This window comes from Onychostruthus taczanowskii, unplaced genomic scaffold, assembly GCF_017590055.1.
Source record: "Onychostruthus taczanowskii isolate IOZ18803 unplaced genomic scaffold, ASM1759005v1 scaffold11, whole genome shotgun sequence".
NCBI lineage: Eukaryota > Metazoa > Chordata > Aves > Passeriformes > Passeridae > Onychostruthus > Onychostruthus taczanowskii.
The window spans coordinates 3,678,949-3,706,084 of NW_024497629.1; the positions used below are offsets into that span (position 1 = coordinate 3,678,949).

At 42.7% G+C, this 27,136-nt stretch overlaps 1 protein-coding gene across 1 annotated transcript; it reads right to left on the bottom strand.

The window, feature by feature from the left end:
• Positions 1–3,441: 3,441 nt before the first annotated feature.
• Positions 3,442–12,958, bottom strand: LOC121344973 (b(0,+)-type amino acid transporter 1-like). The gene is made up of 6 exons (XM_041421434.1): positions 12,215–12,958; positions 10,507–10,640; positions 7,683–7,812; positions 5,263–5,387; positions 4,749–4,836; positions 3,442–3,675 (listed from the first exon to the last, which is right to left on the bottom strand). Exons 1-6 carry the CDS (start codon positions 12,956–12,958, stop codon positions 3,442–3,444), a joined length of 1,455 nt encoding a protein of 484 aa, XP_041277368.1.
• Between the last annotated feature and the right edge of the window lie 14,178 nt (positions 12,959–27,136).

A 27,136-nucleotide genomic window follows, 5' to 3' on the forward strand; every position in this document is an offset into this window, starting at 1 on the left:
GAGATGTTCAGACTGAACTTCAGCAAAATTTCTTTATCCAGAGTGCAGATAGATGGTGGGCTCCATCCTCAAGTGTTTTACAAAACATGAAGAGACAGAGGCACAGGTAAACGACCTTACATAATAATCCTGCTTCAAGAAGGAAGTTGGACAAGAGACCTCCAGAGTCTCTTGTCCACTTCCAATCCATACTGGAATGGCCTGTGATTCCCAGAGCTGACTGTATTTATTTCATCCCCGAAGTGTGATGACCTGGAGAGCAACTTAACACTGCTGAGAGAGTACAATGAGGTCTTTTTTATTTCATATCTCCCAGCAAAGAGCAGGAGAGACTAAACACCAAATCTTCTGCACTGGCTGAGAACTGTTCAGATAAACCCACTCCGTCCAAGTGGGTGAACTGTGATTCTTGAACAGAGAAAAATTAAAGTTATCTTGAATTCTGCTCTGTCCCACCCAACTGGAAATTTGTGCTCAACCATGAATTATGGCAATCACTTGAACTTGGGCATATAAGCATGCCTGACTAGAAAATCACCAAAGGAGGATTTTCTGTGCTCTCTCACACACTGTACTGTCCTTTGCTGTCCCTAGGTGTAGTCCATCTCTGATGCTTCTGAGGAAGTCAGGAAAAAGCCCAGAATACATTCAGCTTTGTGCACCAAAGTAAAGCTCCCAACAGGTTGTTGCAGTTTGCCAGCTGAAGGATGGAACTCAATTATACTCAGGGTCTAGAGGTAAAGCAGAGATCTTATGATTATCTTGAGGTCAATGCTGATAGTCCATTTTTCCTCTGAGCCCATGAAGAAAGGGTCAAAGCACAGATCACAGGGATCTGGAGCTTTGGAAACAGACAGGACCAATAAGCTCTTGTAGGATAACCGGTACGAGCTGCAGGTGCAGAGCTCAGTCCACTGGCAATTGTCACTGTGCTGCAGGAATAAGTGGTAAGGATGTGTTGCCTCTTCCTGGCACTTCTATTGTAAATGTCTCATGAAGGAAAAACAGATTCCAATTTACATATCCTGGGGCTGAATAGATAAGCAATCATTTTGAAAAATGAGTGTGCGCACATATAAACACCCACGCATGTTGTTAAACCTTCTGACCAAGGAGAGATAAGCCTGATGCTGATTGTTTATGATCATGCAGTAAAATTTCTATGGAATTGTTTTTCTTGGATGAAAAACAGAAACAGACACATTAACTCACTTCATTGTAATGCCCATTTTATTGTAATTATCTTTCAATTCTCTGAGCTTTCAGCATCTTGTTTTGGCATTATAAACACCTGCAAATCTGAGGCAACATAAATAAAAAAGAACATCTTTTTACAATAATATCTATAGAAAATGAGATTGGTGCAGAGTATGATAATTGCAGCTTTCCAGTTCCCCTATATCCATACACAAACCAATAACATAAAAACTATTTATTCAAAGTGCTAAGTCTTTTCATGTTCTTTATTAGTGCACAGCCCCGTGTGATAGGCTTCATAAATAGGTAGGAAAAAGATTGTTTCCAAAAAATTATAATCAGAGAAATTGTATTATTCTAATTTTTGGGTAAGTAGCTGAAATGCAGCTCCTTTAAGAAGTTTTCCTGACATCAGATGAAGAGCCTGGGGCAGTGGGGGAGGAAGGTAACCTAGAGCTCCTGACCTCATCAGTCCTTTTAAGAACATCCCCTCCTTTAAAAGATGCAGCCCAAGAATTTTATATTGTCAAGGGATTCAGGAGGAAAAATTGTTCCCTCATTGGCCTTTGTTGGCAACTCCAGTAAAAATCAGTGGAAGGAAATCCTCCTAAACACTGTTTAAGCTAAGGATTTGGATGAGTGGCATCTGGCCTATCCATTATCATACCTAACCCTTGGAAAAAGACTCTTGGTGCATCCCTGTAGCTGCTGATATCACCACTCAGAGGAGCAGGAGGGGTGACATTGCAGAATGAGATTGTAATCAGATACACAACTCTGAGATGGGCTGGAAGAGGCCTGGAGGATCAAGTAACCTGTGTTCAAGGATGGTAGCAGGTTAGGCAAAAGGCAGCAGGATTGTAGCAGGTTCTATAGAAGAATGCTGACAGAAAGTTAACTTTCAGTACTTTAACAAGGCATTTTGGGGACTAACTCCTAGACCTTTTTAGTCTATGACAGGTATCTTCCTGGAACCATCTGGAAAAATGTGAAGAAAACAGCTTATAATACCTCTCCTTCCCCAAGAGCTGGAAAAAACCAGCTGTGCCTCAGGATAATGGGAAACAACAGTGACTTCAGTGTGTTAGGTGTGGGTGGGAGCACAGCCTGTGACTTTTGTGCTGTTCCTTTAGAATCATAGAAATGGCTGTGGTAGAAAATGCAAGGGAACTGAGATCTCACCACCTTTCTGCACACTGCTCCAACGCTCCACTGCCCTCATGGGGCACATTTCCCAGCCTGTGACCACTGCTCTGAGCTGCCATTATAAAGAAGGGCTGAGGTGGTCTTCACAACTCCACCTTGAACAGCAGGGCCCAACACTAAATACAAGATTTCAGGGGTTGAGTCTAAAGAGACACACTGCTTCCTTGCTCTGCTGGCCACACTTCTCCTAATGTAGCCCAGTATGTGGTTTCTTTAATTCCTAGTCAGAGTATCTTGCTGGTACATATGCTCTAGGGTTTTTTGATTTTTTTTTTCCCTCACTTTGTCACAAAATAAGTTTTTTCTTCAGGGGGATCACAGGAAGCACATGGGTGAATGTTGGTACTTGAGTGATGCTGCTTGTGTCCTCATCATGAATGGATGGATCCCAGATGACAAGTGCATTCTCAACTGAGTGAACTTACAGAGCTTTAAAGCACTTCTTGTCTCATATCAGAGGGTTTTCTGTGGGAGATGTGGAATGGTTTCTGAGACAGAGAAAGTACTGTTGTGACTGTGCACCTGGAACTGGAAGAAGCATAATCTTCCAGGGTGAATACCTGAGTGATAAAGGGTTTATTTCTTGTGGGCATGGTGAGCCCTTTCTTTATTGATTTGAGAAGCTCTGCAGTCACAGTGGGCAGAACAAGGTGTAAATAATTAAAGGCATTGCCAGGAATGGCTATGGGACTCAGTCTGCTATATGAATAATATTTCATTGTCTATCTTTTGCTGCATTTTATCTTGAAATAGGAGATAAGATCCTGAGAAACAGCCCTTTTGGGGATGAAAAATACAAAAGCACATATTCCTTTGGAATCTACATGTAATGCCAAGGCAAAGCTGAAAAGGAGAAAAACATGTCCCCAGAATTTTAGGGAAACATGAGGCGTCTTAGCTGTAGTCCATCTCACCTGGACACTTAGTGTCATTCACATTCTACTCATTGCTCTTTACAGAAGAATATTTTCTGAGCCTTGAAAACCAAGGTGCTGGGATAAACCATGAGGTGCAGGCAGCCACCAGAAGGATGTTATCTCAGTTTGCATCCCTGGTAGTTGGAGCAACTTCCAGCAACAACTGGAGGTGTAAAGTGACTCTCTGTAAGAAGTGAGGGTGGTACTTAAAGTGAACCAGTGGGAAATAAAAAATGATGCCACTGAAAATGAACAGGACGATGTACAGGATCTCTATTTGGGGTTGATCAATGATGGGAGCTAACACCAGGTACACAGCTGCCATCAGCACAATTATGGGGATGATAATTGGGACCTGTGAAAGCAAAACATCAGCATAAAGACTCATGTAATTCTGGGCCTCTGTGTGTCTGGACAACCCTGGAACTTCTGCAGAAGGATTTTAGATTAAACCTTTCTGCAACTTGAGGTATTACCTAGAAATACCAATTAATCCAGACATCCTGTTTCCCAGCCTACCCCCACCCCAAGACTGAGCATCCCTGCAAGAGCTACGCCACCATATCACACCTTAACCCGTGGTCTTTCCTAGACCTGAAGATGTAAACTACTGGGTTTAGTGCCAGGTCTGTTCTTGTTCTCCCCACTACCTTGCATCTAAAAACCAAGCTGTGGACAAAACACAGTGCAATTGTTTTCAAATCAACTGTATCTTAGCACTCTTGCACAAAAAGTCTTGTCCATGTGTTGCCAGACAGGTGGACAGGCAATCTCAGAGGCAGTTTCTGTAAGCCTGGTCAGAAAGCATTTAAACTTCAATTTGAAGTCGCCCTTTCAAAAAAGAAGAGTGCCTTGTGCATTCATTAATAATCCTCAGTCACTGAGGAAGCACTGAAGATCAGGTCACTCATGGCATCAGGGGAAGAAGACATAACTCTTGATTTCCCTCCTTGTATCTGTTTTGTGGGGAACAAACCTGTCCCTGTGTTATCTCAAAGAACCTGGGGCACTCCACCTAAGTTATTTTTCCCTCTGCAAGGTTCTTACACCTGGGCTAGCCTCAAGCTAAACGCAAGGAGTTTGCCCAAAGTCTGTGAGCACAAACAGGTGATTACAATGTTGATCAGAAACATCCTTCTTTTACCACTTAAATATTTTAGAAAGAAAGCATATAGTAGACATATTTTCATAGTGAGAAGGCAGGGCATTATTAGCTTATCAAGACAGAGAATTCAACCTTGACTTATGCCTGTATGTTAACACTGTCCATCCCTTGTTGGCCTTACTGACACAAAACTTGAAATTAAAAAAGGAAGGACAACCACATTGAATCTATAAGCCACCAGTGCTCACTCTATTCTCTAAATGTTCTCATAGTAATTTGAACAATATAGGAAAATATTTGAGGATTTAATGTTATTACTTTACCTTGTAAGATCTTGGCAGTTCTGGTTTCTTGATTTTTAAATACAGGAGCCCAGAAATAGTCATTCCATAGAAAAGCCATGCCATAAAACTTGAAGAAAAGAAAAAAAATTAGACAGCATTAAACTTGGGGTGAGATCATCCAGGAATGTCAGTCCTGCCTTGCAGATCCCAGATGTTCATATCTCCAATTAAAAAGGTGAATATTGATACAAATTTAGTAGTTCTTCCATTAATTTCCTTTCTAGTAGAAACAATGAGAACTTTAGAATTATCTGAACATTACTGATTCAGTGGGGATGAATCACATTCAGTTAGGTCTCTAGTGACAGGAGCACTCATGCATTGCAAAGGTGCTGGTACCTAATCTCTTTCTTTTCTTTCTTCCCTCCTCCTCTCTCCAGTATGGGTCAGAAAGCAATACCCCAGACTCAAAAAAATAATGCAAGGAAATACTTATAAACAGTGTAAACCCCAGGAGCACAGGGGATGCAAACAGAAACCCTAACACACACACCTGAAAAAGTTGACGATGCTGGTGAAGCTTCCTGATATGATCATTATTAAAGACATGGCAGATGTAAACAGTAGAGCAGGGGAGGGCGTGAGGCGTTGCACGTGAGCCATGGACAGAATGTCTGGCTGAAAAACAAAGCAAAGCCCTGCATCATCGTTTCATGAACTCAGAGGTCCTTACTCATCCCCCCCAGCTTCTGGTGGGAGTTTTGCCTACAGCCAGAGCCATTCATAATCAGCAAATAAGCATTATATAAAACCAGACCAACACCAAGGAGTGTAAATACAGAAAACTCCTTCAAAGGTATTTTTATTGTGTCTCACTGGTTTCATATCAAATATACTCAGCTTGAGCAGGCAAAATGAGGTTTTCAAACTACTGATGTGACAGAATGAGTCAAATTATAGCTTTCCTGACCACCATCAGGACCTTTTGCCGTGGGCCCACTCTTCTGCCCTCTGTCACATCTCTCTGGGACTTGACTTCTCTTGGGATGACTGGAAAATGAAAGAAGGACTACTCCTGAAACATTTATGTAAATACAAATTACACCAGGATTTGTTACAGGATTAGTAGCCTCTTTATTGTTTGTTTCATTGGGAAAGTAAATGTATTTACATTTTTGTAAATACATTTGTTACAGGATTTGTTACAGGATTAGTAGCCTCTTTATTGTTTGTTTCATTGGGAAAGTTTAATGAGAAAGGCTCCTTTTAAAATTTTTTATTTTATTTTTAATTCCCAACCAAAATATCATGCAAAGACCTTTGCTAGAGATGAGTGTTTGAGAAATGTCATAAATGACATTTAGCTCACAGTCTGGTATGGTCAGATTCAGACCATCTGTGCACTTCTCAGCACAGAGCTTGCCATGATAGAGCAGGCACTATCCTCAGAGAGAGAAGTTGAGGAACCAGTAACCACCGAACCCAAGAACCACCAAAACTAGCAACCACCAGCCCAGTCATCTCCACCAACCTGGTCATTCATACGCATAAAAGATTCCCTGCTGCGAACCAGGAGTGGAGCTGGTGTGGAATCATAGATTCATAGAAAGATTTGGGTTGGAAGGGACCTTAAAGATCATCTAGTTCCAACATCCTGCTGTAGGCAGGGATACCTTTCACTAGACCAGGCTGCTCAGAGCCCCATCAAGCCTGGCCTCAAACTTCTAGGGACTGGGCATTCACAACCTCTCTGTGCAACTTATTTCAGTGCCTTCACACCCGAGGAACAGAAATCCAGATGTTGTGGGTGGGAAGGACCAAAACAAGCAGAGATATTCAGGAGGAACACAAGAGGCCTGCTCAAAACAGAGGACAAATGCAGCTCAGCCTTTTTGCTCCTCTTTGTGGAGCAGTGTGGTTAAGTGTGCGTGGAGGTGTACCTTTGAGTGAGGGGGTCTGTATCAGCAGCTGGGATGTGGCAGCAACCATGGGGGCTTGTTTGCCCAGATACCAGCAACTGGGGAGTCTGGGATCCAGGGGCTGAGTATCTGAGCCCAGCTGCTGGAGGGAGCCACACTGTATATATGTTTTGTATGTATTTCTCACTAATAGACCCCTGATCAGCCAGAGAGTGAATGAAAGGCCCTCGGTGTTGTTAGTGCTGGTGTTTGTGTGAGCCCCAGGTATGTCTGTATGTGCAGCTCTATGTTCCCTGCTGGCTCTGTATGTATATACACAGCTATACATGTATGTGTGTATATAAACATGTTTCATACCTGTGTTTGTGTGTCTGTGGCTACTGGGAATAGATGATGGACCTATTGGTTGGACCAGGGAGGAGGGAGCTGCAGCAGCCTGACCTCCACTGGGTTACCAGATTTGGCCCACCTAACAAAACCAATGATAAACCCAAGCTAGGAGAGATGTAAGGCTTGGTGTCACCTTGTAATTGCTATGAAGCTTGAAGAGCAGAGATACCCTATGCTGCATCTAAACTGGACTACCCATGTGAAGGCTGGATCACGCCAGAGACCAACCTGTGTAGTCAGTAAAAGAGCTGCAAAGGCAGCTGGCTGGTGCTGGGCTACCTTCCCAGCGTGAGCAAAGGTGCCTCACAACACACAAGCATGGCCAGGCTCTTCTTTCCTGGTAGGTGTGTTGACTAGGTCACCCCACAGCCTGTGCCTGGTGCTCCAATGCAGCAATATTTGAGTGGTTCATTTCAAAGCTGTTCTTAGAATTCAGGCTAGATGTAAATATGTTATCTTTTTGAAAGCACCTGATTGAAGAAGAAAGCCCAGAGACAACATACACCTTGCATTTGAAAGAGATGGGGATTAATGAGCAAGGAACAAACCCCTTGAAGAGCTATCACTCTGCCAGTTGAACATACACAGTGTTTTCCTCTCTGCTTTAGTGTCACAAGAAGGTGAAGATGTTCAAAGCAAGCCAGGCCCCTTTCTTTGTGCTTACCATATGGCCCTCCCTGGCAGCAATGTAGCACACGCGGCCTCCACTGAAGAACGTCCCGTTGGAGGAACCAAACGTAGACAGGGCCACTGACAGGGAGATGAGCCATGCCCAGCTGCCCAGCACTTTGTCCCTGAGGGGGGAAAGAGTTCACAGCATAAGATGCAGTTCGTAGATGTACTGAATACTCACCGTAGAACCAGACAGGTTACATACCTCCATTATTTCTGTATTATACAGAATCTTTATCCGAAGTCTTTCTAAAGATTTAAAGTCTTCTTGCAATTCCCATAATATTTAGTGACTAGAAAGTTTATCTTGTCTGACAGCTTTTCTTCCTGCTATATAGATATATTCTGTCCACACTGCAGTGGTGTACAAAGAGGTCACAACAGGCAAAACCACCCTTTTTTGTACTGATGCTGTGGCAAAACGCCTGAAGATACTGCTATCACAACCAATAATATTAGCTTGGAAATCCAGAGAAACTGTTCCCATCACACTGGAAGAAATATTCTGCATTACAACCTCTTGCTGAATATGGATTTTAACCCTTTAATCCCACATACACCTATTACTGCTCTTCTTTGACTTAAGCCAAAAAAATGGTTTGAATTCCAGATGTTTGGTTCTATAACATGTTCAGACATTTCTGTTTCGCTTTCTACTTAACAGAAGAAGTAGCAGAGTTACACAGTTCAAGGTAAACATTTGGAAGGAATGATAGTTTTCTCACCTAAAAGAAGACTGTCTTCTGGAATGAAGCAGCATTAACAGTATTAACTGAGTAATAAATGCTAGTGTTTGGGGTAATTATCACATACACAAACACTGTTTATCTAACTGGCAAAAATCCAAAACTCAAAATTTTTTAGATCACTTTATTTACAAACAAACTGAAGTCTGTGGTTGCTGTTAAATCACTGTCATCAAAGAAATGCTGGGAAGAATTTCCTGAGCTCCTTTTGTGGCTGCACCTGTCACTACTGAACAATGTTTCTTTCTGGCAGTTTTCCTCTTATATAGGGAATAAATGCATTTAAATGTGACAAGTCCTTCTCTGGCTTCTTTATACTCCTCCCATTCTTTCTTAATGGCCTGAATAACTGCATGTCTTGCTTGTGCGCCACAAACTTCACCTCCTCCTCAGACTGGCTCCCTACCTGGGCCTTTGAGTGCCCAGCTCTCATGTCACTAGTTCAATATTTCTTCCTGAATCGCACTCTTGGGTGAAAAGGTTAATCAGGCAGGAAAAGGAGATGTGTTACAAAGGAGGAAGCTCACAAATAACTTGTTAATTAGGAATGATGGGAAAGGAAGTGCAGGGAAAGTTCGTGACACTGCAGCTTAGTGAGGCTTTCTGACATGCTCAAACAAAGCACTAGACCTTTAAAAGCTCCTGCTCATAATGATGTGAAAGGCTACTAGAGAACACATCCAGCAAGAGCTCAGTCAGATCTTCAAATGGGGGATCTTGTGAAATGCACAAAGAAGCAAAGCTGCTGCTGACTTTTTAGGAAGAGCAGTACATAATCTGTGTACCATGCCATCATTTCTGCCAGACAACTCATTTAGGGCTATCAGGGATTCTATGTCTTTAGACTAAGGCTGGATGTTCTGGTGGAAGATCATTGATGGTGTCTATACCTCTCACAATGGTCCCTTCCTTCTCTTCCTAAATTCCTTGTCTTGTACAGAAACTGTTTAATGTCACCAAATACTTCAGGTTGATGAAAAGTAGAATTTGTTTCTGTGCAGCTCTGGAAAAACACAAGCCAATTGAAGTTACAGTTACCAAAGGCTACCCAACTTGTGTATAACAGCTCTTAAAGGCATTGTTGAGATCAATGCTGTTTTCCATTTCCCCACAGATGGAGAAACTGAGACAAAAGACTCAGGTCTCCTCTAAATTCCAGGTGCCAAGTAGACAGGATTCAGCAAGTTGACGCCTATCTCACTCCCAACCCACTGCCTCTGCATTAGCAGGGTAACACATTGCCCTCTTCATTTCCCTGGAAATATCTAAAATGTGAGTAATTTCTCAGTCCCCAAGTCTGGATATGTACCCTCGCTGCATTCCCAGTGCCTGTGGGGAGATGCTCCTGGTGTCACCTGCACCTCTCCTTTATGGACACTTTCCATGAGGTAAAACATGAGTTGGGAGAGTTAGAGGTTCCCAGTGTAAACAAAGGGAATGGGGAGTAAGGAAGGTGCCATCTTGGCAGCCTAGATTCACCTTGGAGACCATGGCCAGATGAAGCTGGTCAGCCTTGGCCTCATAGAACCACAGAATTATAGAATCATAGAACAGTTTGGAAAGGACCTTGAAGATCATCCTCTTCCAAGCCCCTGCCATGGGCAGGGACACCTTCCACTAGACCAGGTTGCTCAAAGTCCTCTCCAACCTGACCTTGAATGTCTCCAGGGATGGGGTATCCACAGCTTCTCTAGGCAACCTGTGCCATTGCCCCACCACCACCTTATTTAGAAGAAATAAATAATTTCTTTTTTATGTCTAATCTAAACCTACGCTCAATTTGAAGCCATTCCTGCTTGTCCTACTTCTACATGCCCTTGTAAAAACCGCCTTTCCAGCTCTCTTGTAGACCCTTTAGGCACTGGAAAGTGCTTTCTCTCCTCCAGGTTGAACAGTCCCAGCTCTCTCAGACAGCAATGTGCTTCAGTCCTCTGCCTGACAGGTCCTCCTGGCCTGACCAATGCAGTGCTGCCATTCCCTCTGGTAATAACATTTAAATCTCCTGAAACTCAGGAGAGAACCAGTGTTTCTCAGAGCTGCATTGCCCATGCTGTCCCACGCAGAGCTCACCCCCAGGTGACAGCCACAGCTCCTGAAGACAGCAGCTCAGAGGGAGTCATGGCTGCCAAGTAGCTCACGTTCACCAGCAAATACAGGCACGTAACCAAAGGAATGGCAATCATCAGAGCTCTGGGAAGGGTCACCTGGAAAAGGGATGACAGCAGTGTTAGGTGCAGCACTGTGCTTTTTTTGTTTGGTTTGGTTTTGCTGCCACCCACGTCTCTCATTCAAATTCTTCCACTCCCTAAACCTTTTCTCAGAACAAGACATAGATCCAGATTCACATGGCAGCTTTCACACCAGTCTTGTACAGTTCCAAAGTTGCCTAAAAACCCCACAACCAACCAAACAAAATAATTCAAACAAAAAGAACCCACCAAATCTTATCAAAAAGATTTTGATTTGTAGCTGCCCAAAATGCCTTTTGCACACTTCTTGATTATTTTAATATTGATTTATTTGTTATTGGTATGTTATGTCTCCTCGTGTGCTGCATCTTCCCATAAGCACCTCACTGCCATGGTATAAGTTCTAGTGCGTGTTGTATCATATTTAACTACTCTACAGTTTAAATCAAAATAGGGGGTTGATTTCAAAATCTCAAAGAGGATTTGCTCTAGGAAGGAAATATTTCTTTTTCTAAGTGGCAGGATTGTGTCTTAGAACACCACAGGATCATTTTAAGACTCAATAAAATCAAAAGTGTCTTATGCAACTGAAAATACTGGGAAATGGCAACTGTATGCATCTAAGAACGGAAAATATCAGTTTTTGCATTCCCCATTCTCAACACAGCACAAGATACAGCAATTCCTAATGGTGGTGTCTCCACTCTGGAAGGGCCTGAATATCAGTGCTCATGATCCTGTGGGAGAGAGTGGCCCTGTGATCTTTGCTGCCATTTAGGTTAATATTTAACTGTATATTTGCATTTGATCTGTAGGATCTTGTGTGCTGCACTGGTACAAAGCACACTCTATAAACTCTGCACTCACGCAACTCTTGCACTGCTGCAGAGTTTGATCTGTGAAAATGGGTAATATGGCACAGAGAAGGTGATGTGAAATGCAGGTGAGCTACTTCAGTACCTATAGCATGGACTGCACAATGCTACAATATAGATGTTTAAAGACAGGGATCATTCACAGAGTTAGATTCCCTTTCCAGTGAGGCTTGGCTTGCTCTGAAGTTGCTCCTCGATGCAACAGGGAGAGATAAAGTAGTTTTCTAAAGCATAGATTATGGATCAAGTCTTTAAGAAAATACATGTTGTTAAGAATCCTTTATGGATTATAGCAGTGAGTGTTTTCTGAAGAAATCTAGGTGTCTACAGTGAGATCCTCTAAGCACTAAGAAAAAATTTTATCCCCAAAGCATCCAAGTGCTGCCTAATAATTTCTTTCCAGTCAATGGGTAATTTTAGGAGTTTTATAGGACCACAAGATGGTTTGGATTGGAAGAGACCTTAAAGATTCTCTAGTTCAAACCTCCATGCAATGAGCAGGGGTTTCTTCCACTACACCAAGCTGCTTAAAGCCCAACACAAGCTGGCTTTGAACACATCTGGGAATGGGGCATCTGCAATGTCTCTTGTGTTAGTGTCTCACCACCCTCACTGTAAATCCCTTGACTACCACTCTTGACACCATCACAGAGAGAATCAAACATATTAACAGCAGGATAAAGTAAGTAAAACCCAGCTTGCTCACTCACTCACCTCAGGCTTCTTCAGTTCCTCAGTTACATAATTTAGGTTGTTCCATCCATCGTAGGACCAGAGGCCCTGGTAAAATGCCACTCCAACTGCCCCAATACCTGCAGTGGTGCCTTGAAAACCATTCTGAAAACTCTGAGTTTGTCCCTTGGCAAGCAGCACCAACCCACCCACCACAATCACCAACAAAGCCAGGAGTTTGGCAGCTGTAAAAATGTTCATAACAGATGTTGCCAGCCTCACGTTGAGGCAGTTGATGATAGTTAAAATCAGGATGCAGGCAGCAGCTGTACATTTGACGGCAACCTGCGGAGACGAGCATCCTGGGTAGAATGGCGCAATGGCGTACTCGGCAAAGCTCAGACAGACAGCTGCCAAACCAGCTGGTCTCACCAGGATGACAGAAGTGTAGGCGAAAAGGAAAGCAGGAAAGGAACCAAAAATCCTCAAAATGTAAATATATTCTCCTCCAGACTCTTTAATTATTGTTCCAAGCTCAGCGTACGACAAGGCTCCAAACATGGCCAGGAGACCACATGCTGCCCAGATCAGCAGGCTGCTGGCAGGGTTCCCCATGTGGTGTAGTACCCACTCAGGGGACATAAAGATCCCCGAGCCTATCATGGTACCTGCAATTAATGACACGCCGCTAATCAGGCCGACCTCTTGTTTCAGTCTTAACTTCTCCTTCCCTTCAGTCAGATCTGTGGATGAATGGAGTGGATCTGTTGCCTTCCTTTCCCTCATTGTGGAAATGTGAGGAGACAGGAGACGTTGTTGTAAGGAGAGAATTGAAAAAGGATTAAGGCATTTGAATAAGGACTACCTCAGGCTTTAAGGTTTAGTTAATAATTACAAAAGTCACACTGAATGCTGTTGAGAAGCACAAACTTATCTTCTGCATTTCACATTCTTTCATTATCTATCTTATCTTGGTAATTTATTATGCCAAGTTTGATTATTCCTGAATCTCACTGCAAGTAATGGTAATGGGTAGTATCCAGCACCACCTCAAAATCACTCAGCACATTACTGGACTGTGATCCTGGTTATCTCTCCTTTAAATCATGCCTCAGACAGCATGTGAAATAAGGATCAGGTAAGCAAAGTCCCCATGCAAATCTGTACTTTATTCTTTGCTGAAAAGTCAATGTTCAAGCACTTGCTTCACTGCTCAATCATATTTTCATTCTTCACTGTAACATGATCAAACAAACAAGTCTGCTGGCCAACATGCTAAGTTTTGCTCAACAAGGAACATTTCCAGTGTCTTGATCAAAGAAACAGAAAGGTTTTGCTAAAAACAGTCCAGAGACTCTTTTTCTGCAAAGTAATAGAGGGCAATGTGGGCTTTTCTCAATTTTAGGAAGTGGAGGTGGAGAAGCATGAAAAGGCTACAATTACATTTCTCCAGGGCCTTTTTACCGTTGTAGATAAGGTGTGCACAGTCCTACCGGACCACAATCTTCAGAGCACTTTGTCACAGCTCATTGTACACACATTTCAATGCACACATGACAGAAACATGGTACAAGCTTTTGAAGATACCCCTGACCCTTACTTAGATATCTAACACATAAAATTCCAGACCTTGAGGCAGGTTCTGCTATAAATACGACTATTACAGTGAGACCTTTCTCTGCTCTTCATGGCAACCACAGACCTTGAATCTTTAAAACTATCTGTCCTTCTCAAATAATTGAGCTAAAAAAAGCATGACTATAAACAGAGCTATTGTTTCTCTAAAAATTCCTTCTAAATAATTTAGACTTCTCTTTCTTTGCCTTTTTGAAAAAAAAAAAAAAATCTAACTAGCTTTGCAGTTGTCTGCAAGAAGAGTCCAAGGTAACTCTTGGACCTTAACAAAACTCGTGGGTCCACAAGAAAAACATCACATACAAGTCGTATAGTTTCTCATGCTAAGGCAAATAAAGGTGCTCAAATTTTATCATCAGGTTAAAGGACGTTAAGTTCTCTAAAGAAGAAAAAAGCTCTCAAATCTCATTAAAAAGTAGAGGGGTTTAGAGTATAAATGTTATCATTAAGGAAATAATGAAAAAGTTTGATGGGTTTCCTAAAGGATTTCAGAAGCTAATCCTAATATCACCTCTCTAGTATTCACTAGGAAATGAATGCCAGCTGGTTTTCTCCTAATTTCAAAGTCCCTTGTAGAAATTCACAGCTGATCAAGGGGTAGCCGTAACAAAAGAGAAAGCTTATACTTTATCTGTCAAGTAGGTTTTTTAAGCTTTCCCAGCAAAGGTGTGAGTTCTGAGAATAAACATACACGTTGTACTGCAAGGGTGCAAATTAACATATTTCAAGTTAATGGTTTGCAAAGTGGTTGAGAACTTGGAGGGAGGCATCCCACTAATGCAAAGTATTTTGGTTTGCTTTTACTAAGTGACAGTGCTCTTCTTGTCTGGTTTAGCTATTTGTAGTGTATTCTTCTGTAAATTGCAAACGACACTATAAGGCAATGCTGGAATCCTTCAGGGGTCCAAAGGTCTGGGTTTTTTTTCTGCAGTACTGACACTCCTGTGTGCATCAATACATGTATTATGTATTCCATTCCTTATTGAAAACAAAGGCACAAAATATGGTTAAATCAACGCAAAAAGAAAATTTCATGTGACTACAGGTAGTTAAGTATCCTTCTAGTAAAGCTATACATATATTTCCTTAATTCTTCTCCTGTTTTAATGAAGGAACTTCTGGTTTGAAGTGTAAATGCAAGGTTCTTGGAAGGAATGTTTTCAAACCTTTACTGTTCTTGCTCCTAGAAATGAATAACTTTTAATCTAATGTTGTAGGGAAAAAAATTAGAATGTCTTCCAGCTTGACCATGTAAAAAAAAAATTCTGTAAGGCCCCTCATATAACGAGAATTAATTACCTGGTATGTCAATAGCCTCAGTCAATTCCTAGAGGGAAGTCTATTTCCAATCCCAGCTTCATTGTTACTGAGTTCTAACTGCTTCCACCTAAAGTAATAAGCAATCTAATTAATAATGATAAGAAATTGAGGCTATTTGTGTGGAAGCTAAGGTAGTCTGATTGCTTTGGATTTTTTTTCCATTGTCTTATTCTTTTTTTGACTGATATTAGCAGTTAAGAGCAGCCACAGATAGGAGCAGCAGCAGATAGCTTAGTCAAATGAATTGTCACAATTATAATTTGCAAAAGTGAGTAGGGAAAAGGGCAACTCACTGCTCCTTTCCCAAAGGGAGAGGTATAATAAGCAGTAAAAATACAAGTTCTGCCTTCTCCTCGTGTGGAGTAGCAGAGCTTTCTGCTCAAACTGTCACCTAATACATCCCCTACCTGAACAATTCTCACTTACCTTTGACACTGCAATGGGTGGTTGCCATCTACTGGTTCCGAGCAATAATGCAACATGGCTCAGTCCGCATCTGGGTTTGGTATTTTGCATTTTGGCTGAAAAGAAAGCCCACCGTAAGTATTACTTCTTCAACATTAAGATAGCACAAACAGACAATATTCGAGCTGTGAATGAACAGTGTCCTTAATGTCTTTATGGGTTTTTTTATCTCAGGAGTAACTATGAGGACTAGAGAAAACTAATTTAAAGTAAAGGTCAATGTCAGTGGTAAAAACTAGGCAAAACATGTGGGCAAATATTTTGCAATATTTAATTTTAGGTCCCAGGAGTGATATTTGGAACACAGTTATGGGCTTGGTTTCCCTGTCCCACACTTTGAAAAGAGTTACAAATCTCTAGATGGGATTAAAAGTAACGTGTAATCTGAGGGTGGAGTGGCCAAAACCATTGCCCATAACTTTCTTTGGAGGTAGACACCAATACCATACTTATAAATTTGTGAAGAGATCAAGGTTTTTTGTTTTGTTTTTTTTTTTTTTTTTTCATTAAAAAAGTCCACCAAACAACAAACATCAAGTTGGATGAGAGGTACTAAAGTTCAGAGAATTCATCCAAGACATAAGATGTGGGTTTGATGGCCTTCTCTACTTAAGAACATGGAAACCCACAAATTCAGCTTGAATACTCTCACCTCCAAAATGCAAGATTTGAACTGCACTTGCGGGCAGATCATGATGCCTGTGCTTGCCACATAAGTAGAGATGCCTGACTGAAAACAGAGAGGAAATAAAGGCCAGGAAAGTGGAGCTCTGAAATACATCTTGAGCCCAGAAGAAAAATTTGGGCAGACAGACAGCACACCCCAGATATCCTGTGTGAAAACAGACAAAGGAAAGAGGACTTTTTGAGAGGTCTCTGCCTGGGGAACGGGTGCCCCATGTGTTTGACTCTAATGCTCTACATCCCCAGTGCATCCGGGCTCTTCTCACATCTGAGCCTTGAAAGGGTGCAGCTTTGGGCCTCCACCCCACTGCAGATGGCCTGGAGCCACCAGCTTCTTTCATGATGTGCCCAGGGGTGTGTGGCTGCCCCCAAGGCAACAGTGCCTGTGGCATAAAAACAGGGCTCCTCGAGCAGCAGAGCTCTGGCTGGGATTTTAAAAATGCCAATGTAGGCTGCAGCTAGCAAAACAAAAACCCAGCTTGGGCTGCTGGGAGTAGGATGGTGGGGTAGAAATGACATTTCTAAGGATGCAGGATAGCCCTAGGGTTCACAACAAGAATCAACACTAAAACTGAGCTGGTTTATATTTAGAGTAACTGCCTTTTCCTGTCATGTTACAATAGTGGATCTGAATTTGGGGGGTTAAAAGTGAATCTTAAACCAAATAATTTACCATAAGCTGAGTTAGTGCTCTCTGTCTGGGTCTGCAGACAGCCTGCAGCTGAGCTTGAGCCTCCTTGTTCCTGCTGAGCAAGGGCTCAGAGTATTCTGGTTCTGCAACTATTAAACTTTAAAGGACTTGCTTTTGTTTTATAGATATTCTTTATTAAAATGTATTTGGTATCCCATGTTTCCAATTAGGCACTGAATATTTTGTTTAGTTATCTTACTGTGTTCAAGAGGAAGCTTCTAGTGCCATACTGCACCCTTAAAAACAGTGGGATCCAGATAGAAGGAAATCTTGAACGCTAGGGAGCAGGCTGTCCCTATGTGCCAAAAGATCAGTCAGTGGGGAAGAAAACCAGCCTGACTGAATAGTGACATTTTGCTGAAACTAAGGGGGGGGAAAAAAGAGAGTTTATGACCTTTGGAAGAAAAGGCAGGCAACTCAGGAAGAATACAAGGATGTCATTGGGTCATATAGAGAGAAAATTAGAAAGGTGAAAGCTCAGCTAGAACGCAATCTAGCCACCACTGTGTAAGATAATAAAGAGTGTTGAGGATGAAAGGAAATGGCCACAAGCTGCATCAAAGTCCATGTTGGATATCATGAAGAATTTTTTCATCCTTTTTATGAAAAGATGGTTAAGCATTAGAATGGGCTGCAGAGGGAAGTGCTGGAGTCACCATCCCTGGTGGTGACTAAGAAACAACTGGTTGTGGCACTCAATGCTAGGGTTTAGTTGGCATGGTGGTTTTTGGTCAAAGGTTGGACTTGATGGTCTTGGAGGTCCAACCTTAATGATTCTATGATTTTATGATACCAGCTGCTCTAGAAGATACTGATGGAGTAAGATGAAGCACTGATGAAATGAGAACCACAGCTGAAAAGAAATAATTACAACTTGGGAAAAGTACTGATTGCACCGCTACTTGCACAGGTCGAGTTAATCTCTCAAGTGCTATTGGTACTTTATCTTTCAGCAACTGAGGGAAATTATACAAATTTCTTCCTTCATTCTGTATTTCCTGGGTTTATAGCTATTTATGTATACAATGTGTACACACACACACACACAATCTGTCCGTCCTGAGTTCTTTTCCTAGCAATTTAGCCTTAATAATTTATATGCACTAGTTTGTACTCTTAAGAACACCTTTTAAATGTTGGAATTAAATTTCATTTATTTATTAAGTTTAATTAAAGATTAGATTATCTTGTCCTATACAAAGTCTTTAGCAAATGAATGCTATCATTACCAGAATACAAATACACATTTTCATGAAAACTTTCTAGAAAACAATATTAAAAATAGAACTTGAACATGCCAAAATTCTATTTAATCACTGAAATGCATTCCTACATTTCTGAGTAGATGCACAATAATACCTTCACTAACACAAGACAGTTTTATTATTTTTAAGATAAACTTTTACAACATATGCTTAGAGCTTAACCTGTAAATCTATATTCATTCTGTTAGGTAGCATTCTATAATAAAATAGTTTTCTCTGTACAATTCCTGTCAGAAACATCATAATAACATCGACCCAAATAATTCCAGTTTTCCTCAGGAGAAAAGGGGACATAGTAACTGCAGGTACTAAACTGAATTCCTTAAAAACCTCACGAAAACGGATCCCTATTTTTGAATGAAACTCTGGACCAGAAGGGACATGAAGGGCAGACAGAAGGCAGCTCCCTTCCCCAGCCTGCCCCACTGCTGCCACACCTCCCCAATAACCCTGAGGACTGAAGGGCTGTTTGCCCTTCTTCCTGCCTCTCTTCCTCTTAATCACAGAAGTGAGGGAAGCACCAGCTTTGGTAGCGTGGCACAGCAGAGGACCTGCCTTACTACTCAGGGACTAGGAAAAGCACATGGATAACAACAACCAGGAAGGAAAATAGGGTAAGGTAGCTTGCAGCAGCTGGTGAAAGTCTTGTGAGTTGCCTCCACCTGTTTGCTTTCCCTGAGCTAGAGTCGGGAGTGCAGGGTGGGGCTGGGTGGTTATCCCTGCCTGGCACTGCTCTGTCAACACGTGTGAGGCAGATCACCCTGGCACTGCTCCCCCCACGCACGGGTGGGATGTGCTTCAGCTCGCAGTCAGGGCCAGCATGAGGGCAGGGTTTGCCCCTACATGCCCAAAACACTTTCTTTGTGGAGTGGCTATAAGCTGTATGATAGGCCATCCATGCTTCCAGCCCTGTGAAGTTGATCTCCTGGGATAAGCTTAGCCAGGGTCCATACCACTAATTGCCCATCTTCTCAAAGAGCTAGGACAAGGGGTAATTTTAATGCTGTTTAACTATAACATCACTTAGACTCTATCAAATATAAAGGAAAAATGAATGTTTGCCTGGAGAAGTCAAGTAATTTATGACACTTTAAGATCTCTGGCTGCTGCTTTATGAAGTTGCAAAAAACATGCAATTTCCAACTAATGCTTCATCTTGTGCATTCTTACCAACAGAAAAACTAATGATCTTGGGAAGATAGTGATGTGTTGAGACTAATTCCTCCCATCTGTATGCTTTGGTTAAAGCTAAAAATAGATATAAATAAAAAGAAGGATGAAATGGATTAAGCATCTTTTCTTGGCCTTCCAGGGGAAGTATGCACGCGTGGGAGATGGGAACCAGGCTTTCATTCCACTTGGTAAATTTTCACTTGAGATCTTATGAAGGAAAGAACTGTGCTGAAAGGTTTGGAGGACTCTTCCTGGTCTAGAGATCAGAGCTCCTTAATCAGCCTTGTCAATGATGCAGTCAGCATGATGTAACATGGAGGTACAGGAATCACTCTTAAGTAGTATTGTTCTCCAATGAAAATTGGATGCATCTACAGATGATGTCCTCTAATTCTTGTCTTTAGCCAAAATGAGTGGAAAGGCACCTCTTATTTACACATATAAACTTCCTGATTTGCAATCCACTAACAGGATGTATTACAAGGGAAGAAGTTTTCCAGACAAACTGGATTTCCATCTGGAGCCAGCTCAAGCCAGTAGGCAAAGCAAGCTGCAGGGTGTGGTCTCGTGCCTACTTTTCTTGTGCCAGGGAAATGGGAATTGATTATTCCCATTTGAAGAGCTAATCTCTGCTTCCCATTTGCAAAACTCTTTATTCCAGGTGTCACAGAGACAGCAAAGGTATAGCTGGCTGGGTGGTGGGTTCCTCCCCCAGCAGCTCCCACAGGAGAACAAAGCAATTCTCTTCCCTCTCACCCTGCCTTTTCCATTTGCTGCTCCAGATGCCGGCTCACCCTTGGGTCCCCACCCCAGCACTGGGGGTGCAGATGCACAAACAGCTGTTGGGCCCTGATAATAGATTAGCTGAAGACAAGGGTCCTGTACTACAAGAGAGGGAGAGCTGACTCACAAAAAGAACTTGAATTTTGTAATATTTAAAAACGTATTGTTTCAGCTCAATTAATTTCTTGTTTTGTTCTGTATTTGACTAACTGCCTAGGAAGAAGGATGCATCAGAAACAAGAGAAGAACTTTAGGAGTCTGTAAAACCTGCAGATATAATTAAAGGTAAACCCACAGAGGTATGAAAACACTGTTATTATTTATGTAATATGTGCATAACATTGGCACCTACTTTTCAGTATTACAGTGCTCAACCACTTTGTTTAAGCTCAGGAAGCAAGATGGAATTTCCCTTCCTCAGTCCATGTCTGGCTTTCTATACTCACTGTGCTGTGCCTTGCTGCTCTGAAGGCATGTTTGGCACAGAAGGAGGTTTGGGTTCTCTGTGTGGAAATGGGGGCCAGTGGGTATGTCTTCATGCTATACTGATGCGTCAGAACAGAGGTCTGAACTAGCTCTGAGCTGATACATCTGTGCTCCATTTTGGTATTTAAATGATGTGTCCAGTCATCTTGTTGCTTGCGGTTGGGCCCCCTTGACACTGTGTAAGAACAGGAAATTCTTGTGAGCTTCAGGTGTGCAGTTAAGATAGAAGAAAAAATTATAGCCTAGTGATTACACCAGAAGAGCAGAGATGACTGCAGATGTCCAAATGTTACCCTAAGCAAAGTCCACTTGGTCTCAAGGCTGCTGGTTCAGAGCCCTGTCAGAAGAAACTTTGGCAATTGGGAGGATCAGCATTTGATATGGCAAGAGGTAGAAGCAACCTAAGAAATGAAATTATGTAAGTCAAAGTACTGTTGCAGATCTTTCTTCTAGTTTATCCTTTGCACTACAGCTTCTCATTTTTGAAGATACAGAGAAGTTCTAGTTAAGTTGGAGAAACAATGCAAAACTGTCAAAACTTCTGGATTTGCTTTTAGAGTTCTTATAATGTATTTCCCTAGGAGAGAAAAAAAATTGCATTCTTCCCACTCTTGTTCTGATATGGCTGAATTATGTCATCCTAAGTGTGTAAAAACAAAACCCAACAACCCTCCCTATTATTCAGAGTTCTTGAGCTTGCTTCCATTGCCTCAGATATTTCTTTGAACTTTTCTCCCCCTTTTAGAAATTAGAATGTTTACTCATTACTGCTTAATGTATGAAATGAATGATGAATAATTAGATGCCCAACTCTAAGGTTTCCTTCTTTATACTGAGTATCATATTCAATCTTCAGCTCTAAGAGCCACACCCTGCCTCTATCACGCAGAGTTCCTGTAAATTAATTCTCCACTGGAAAGAAAAATATACTTCTATTGAGACACACAGGCTCTTTTTTTAAAGATAAGCATTGATGCCACTGTTGTGAAAGAAGTTAACGTGAATATAAAAACCAGCTGGCATTATTTCTGGCTTTGCTCTCCACAGCTATTCACATTCATTCATGTACGTGAGGTGATGCCATTAGTGATTCTGGTTGTGTTACAGTGGCAGGCTCTGGTGGCTGTGACTCTGAGGTATGTTTATGAAGTTTGTTCAGACCTCAGCCATTATGAGGGGATTAATGACTCGGGGACCAAGCCATCCTGCAAGAGAAACAAGTCTCCTCCACCATTATAGCATAGATTTACTTAGCAAAACATTTCCAGGAGAGATATTTCTTTCTTGGGACAAATTCATGATGCTCTGTGCTGCAGGGCTGTGCACGCCACTCACTGACATCTCCTCCCATGCATTTCTTTTAAACATCTTGTTCCTGTTCTTGCAGAATTATTATCTTGCTAATAATGTCTACAGGTGCAATGGCCATGTGTGCAACTGAATGGCAAGCCAGCATTTTAAAACAGTAGTATAGTAATGAGTCATTCAAAAATGGGATTTGTGACAAAATTTACTATAATACAATTGTGAATTTTCTGTTGCTGCTAAACTCATGTGCACTAGTTCAGTATGATATGCCAGTTGCTATCTAGTCCATAAAAAATCCAGATTATGTGGCCTTCCTTGAAGAAATTTACAGGTGCACATACAGGTAGGGGGAAACAAATGGAAATAATACCACAATTTTGAGAAATTGAGCAGATTGGCCTTTTCAGCATACTTAAGAGGCTGGCTGTTGTCAAATGAGTTTATGGGAATAATACTAGGGGAAGGCCTTTTTGTACCAGTTTTTGTGTTAAATGGGAAATTTGAAGGATATCTAACTCAGAAGAGTTTTTCCCACGCATGGGATTAAAAGCTTAAAACATGCAGTTATAAACATTAAAACTAGACAATGGATGCAGTTGCATAATGTGGATCAAATGTTTCCATATCAGAATAGAGGGTTGAGACAGGCTGTGAAGACTGAGAGAATTCAGACAACAGTATCAGTACAAGGAGAAGCTGCAGAGGCTGAACAGGTTAGTGGTCAAAAGCAATAGAACAGAAGATCAGCCCTGACTCAGCACATGAATGGCTGTGGCAGGGAAAGGCTGTGCTTGTGAAGCAATGGTGGGGCAAAACGATGCAGGAATGGGAAAGTCCCGCTGTGAAGAGTCTGCAGCTCCTAAGCTTGTTTCTCTGAGGCTCTGGCTACAGATTAGCCAAGAGGGAGCCTTGGCTCACTGGGACAGAGTTCATACTGCACTAAATCTGCCTGTGTATTATGGTCACTGCCAGCCTAAAACATGAAATACAAACAAATTCCTACAGCAATGCATATAGCAGCATCTCTAGTGACAGTAGTATTTCAAACTCATTGATTTTATTAATTAAGTCTCTTGACAAAATGGAATGCAGAACCCAATGCATTGGGCACCTAGATTTGGTATGCAGTGGTGATGTGGGAAAGTTAACTTCAGGATGGTGTGAGGGGATAGAATATAAGAAAATAAAGATAGTGCAGAAAGTAATTTCACCCCTAAGGAGTTGCAGCTGGGCCAAGTATCAAAGATTAGGAGCAGGCCTGACTTTAACAGGCCACAGCAGTAACCAATAATAATAAGAAGAGCGCTATAATAGAGTGGGTTGGCTGGTTGAGGGGGAACTGGAGGCAGCTGGCTACTTGGTGAGGAAGGGAGAGTCAGTGCTCTGAGGAGCTGCCCATGAGAACACGCCAAGAAGGTATGAAACTTTTGTGATAAGGAGACAACAATATGGAACTTTTGGAATAATATGACAACAGGATGGGATCTGCTCCTGCAAATGCATGAAACGTACATCCAGATCATCATATTTTACCAAGATGTAGCTTAGAAGGGACATGCTAAGGATGTAAACCACCATTCCAAGGCCCTGCTCTGGAACTTGGACATACAGCTCCAACAGCTCCTGAGCTGCAGGGCTGTCCCTGAGTGAAGTGCAGGTAGTTGACTGCAGCTGTTGTTTCACAGAACTCAAAGGTTCACACATCCATGACTGCTCCTCTTAAGACGTAGGATGATAGCGAGACTGGGGATTAGACAGGGAATAGTTAGATTTGGGGTTTGGACTAGAGGGTCATTAAATCCCTTCCAACCCAAACAACTCGATACTTCTCTGACTGCAAGGCCAGCAAGCAGAAGATCTGAGATGAAGATAAGGACTTCTTCCCTGCAGAACAGACCAGCTGCAGCACAGGGTAGCCAAAGTAGGCTGCTGATCTGGGGACGCTTTCCAAGGAAGTCATGCCTGTAAGTCTTCAGCAAAGGAATTAAATCTGGGTTCTCCCTCATCCTGGGAGTGAAGGATGTCACGCACCCTGTTTAAAAGAGTGCAAGCTTTTGCAAGGACCTTTATTTTTTTTGTGGAGATGGTTTGAGAGTGTCTGCTACATCTAGTTGTTTCATTTTCATGGCAGAATACCTTCATTTTAATTAATACAGGTTAATTATTTGCTACCCTGATAGCTCCAACAGCACTGTTTGTCAAAACTTCTGGGGGACATGAATATGGGGCACAGCAGGATAAATTCTGTTTATGTCCAGAGTTTTAGGTCCTGAAGTTTGTGGCTTTAGAGAATGTAGACCTCTTCACGATTCGGCACTAGCTGAGCAGGGGTGGTTAGGGCTGCAGCCTTCAGCTTCTGTGAGTGCTGCTCAGTTGAGTGCCTTACCCAAGATGTCAGAGGGAGACTGTGGAGGAAGGCAAAAGCATCCAGGCTTTCATATCCTTGGCTACTGTCTTAAACTGTGCATCTGTTTAGTATTTTTCACTGAGGATATTATTCACAGAAAAAAGAAAGTATAACTCTGTTAAAGGAGTTTATCTGAAATGTCTGCAGTGTAGGCAGTGCCCAGACAGCTGTTAACACATCCTTGAAAAGAGGAATAGCTACAAAAAACATTTTGTAATGGACTGACAGCAAGTAAAAACATCTAAAGCATTAAGTATTTTTAAAGTTTCCACTCAGAACAAAGGTAAGAGAGGTCTTTCTTGAACTATTTTAGCGCGAGTCAAAAACTTTAGTGCCGTTATTGAATTGTGAGATGTGTGGTGGTGGAATTGTTCTTTTTTTTTTAAAAAAAAAGATACTTTAGAAAATAATCAAATAATTATATTTATCAGATCAAATCTCAAACTGATTGCACTTAAACATTTTTCTGTTTCATGATCAGGTTGGTTTTTCTGAGAAAAAGCACACTGAGAAGCACATTGATGTGGAAATCATTCAAGCTTATGCTTATAAAATGCACGTTGAGTTCTTTGTGAAGATCTGATGCTTTATACAAACACTGATTACAATTTTTGAGGACAAACAGGGTTCCCAGAAGGGTAAGAGCTGGAGAGCTGGTGTAATGTAGACCAGCTGCTCTAAGTGTTCAGGATGCCAAGAGCATAACAGGGTTTCCTTCAGTCCCAGCTGGTCTGCATGAAGGGAAGGGCTGGCTGGGAGGCTGTGACTTAGGGGCCTTCCCTCCTCAGTAAGCACAGGAATTGGCTTTTCAGCCCTGCAGCCTCCCTGGAGACAGCCCCAGGTGGCAGAGGGATGGGACACTGGGGATCACAGAGATTAGCCACGAGAGTGGCAGCAGGCTGCAGACATCTGAGTATTTAGCTGACTAGTATTAGACTCAAGAAATCATTTTCATTTCTTGCAGAAATGTTTCTATCTTTACCAGGAGCTGGGAACTTTTATGTTCTTAACCATGTCTATAAATACTGAAAACAGTGAGGATTTTCTCCTTTGAGACATCTCTATTTTTAAGAACACAGTTGGTAGTCACAGACATCTCATCCACACAACTGCTGCGCCAGCAGTAGCACCAGTACAGGTGCTATTCCTGCAGCCCAGCTCGCCTGGAGTCACTGCGACAGGCAGGGCTGGCTCCTCCCTGCCTGCACAGCGAGGGGTCGGGTCAGCAGCAGCCACTGTGCAGTGCCCACAGCACCGAGAGCCGGGTTGTGTCTGAAGGTTTGATCTGTGGATGGCATCTGTCACTGTTTCCTGCAATGGAGCATTCTCTAAGCAGGCTCTTGAAGAATGGCTAAAAAGGCCAAATAGAGGATTTTCTTGTGAAAGGCATGTTTTAAAATGTTACTGACATGCAGAGATCCCTCTAATTTCCAGGGGCTGCTGAATATGCAGAATTTACGCTCATGTTGAGGTTATCAACAGGCAGTGCTGGTAATGCCTACCAGCACCAGAACTGTATTTACCAACAGCACCTCCCTGCTGTACCAGTGATGCCATCTTTAACTCTCTAATGGGAAGGGATAATTGGCTCTTTGCCCAAAATCACCACACAATAACTATTAGCACAGCAGTTAACTAATAAATTAGTAACTGCTGAGATGCATTTTTATGTAGTGTAACACACGCATGCAAGCACACATCCCATGGCTGGTGCGGGGTGTGGGGACCTCAGGAGTCACCAGGGACCACTGGGGATCCCTCTGCTCCCCATCTGTCTCCCAGGCCCTCAGGTGGGCAGCACCTCCCACCACCACACTTCTGGAAAGGCCTAAAACCACAGGATCACAGAACTGTTAGGGTTGGAAGGGACCTCTGGAGATCATCTAGTCCAGCCCCTGCCAAGGCAGGGTCACAGGAATGTCTCCAGAGATGAAGATTTCATGGCCTCCCTGGGGAGCCTTTTCCAGTGCTCTGCCACCCTCAATGTAAAGTTCTTCCTCATGCTGAGGTGCAACTTCTTGTGTTTTAGTTCATTGCCACTGCTCCTGTCACTGGGCAGCCCTTAAAAGTCTGGCACCACCCAGGCACTTCAGGCTGGAGGAGACTGAGGGGAGATCTCACTTCAGTCTTCGACCTCCTCATGAGGGGAAGCGGAGGGGCAAGCAGCAATCTCTCCTCTCTGGTGACCAGTGACAGGATCCAAGGGAGTGGCTTTAAGCTGAGTCAGAGGATGTTCAGGTTACCTATCAGGAAAAGGTTTTTCACCCAGAGGTTGGCTGGACACCGGAACAGGCTCCTCAGGACAGTGGTCACAGCACCAAGCCTAGGAGAGTTCAAGAAGCACTGGGACAACATTTTAAGGCACATGGTGACTCTTGGGATGTTCTGTGCAGGGCCAGGAGTTGCATTTCTTGATCCTGATGGGTGCCTTCAAGCACAGCAAGTTCTATGATTCTGTGATCCTCTTGGCACCCAACCCCACATCATCTTTGTGGCCTCCGCTGGACCCTCTCCAAAAGTTCCTCGTCGTTCTTGTACTGAGGAGCCCAGACCTGGACGCAGTAAGTGAAAGCGAGCACAGACACACACAGCCGCACACGAACGCTGTCTTGCGGCGGGAAGGGCAGGGACGGGGACATCCCCCTGCCGCGGTACCCGCGCTGAGGGGCGGCGGGCGGCGCATGCGCGGCGGAAGGGGCCGGGGGCCGCCGCCTCCTCCCTCCGCCTCCCCGCGGGCCGGGCCGGGG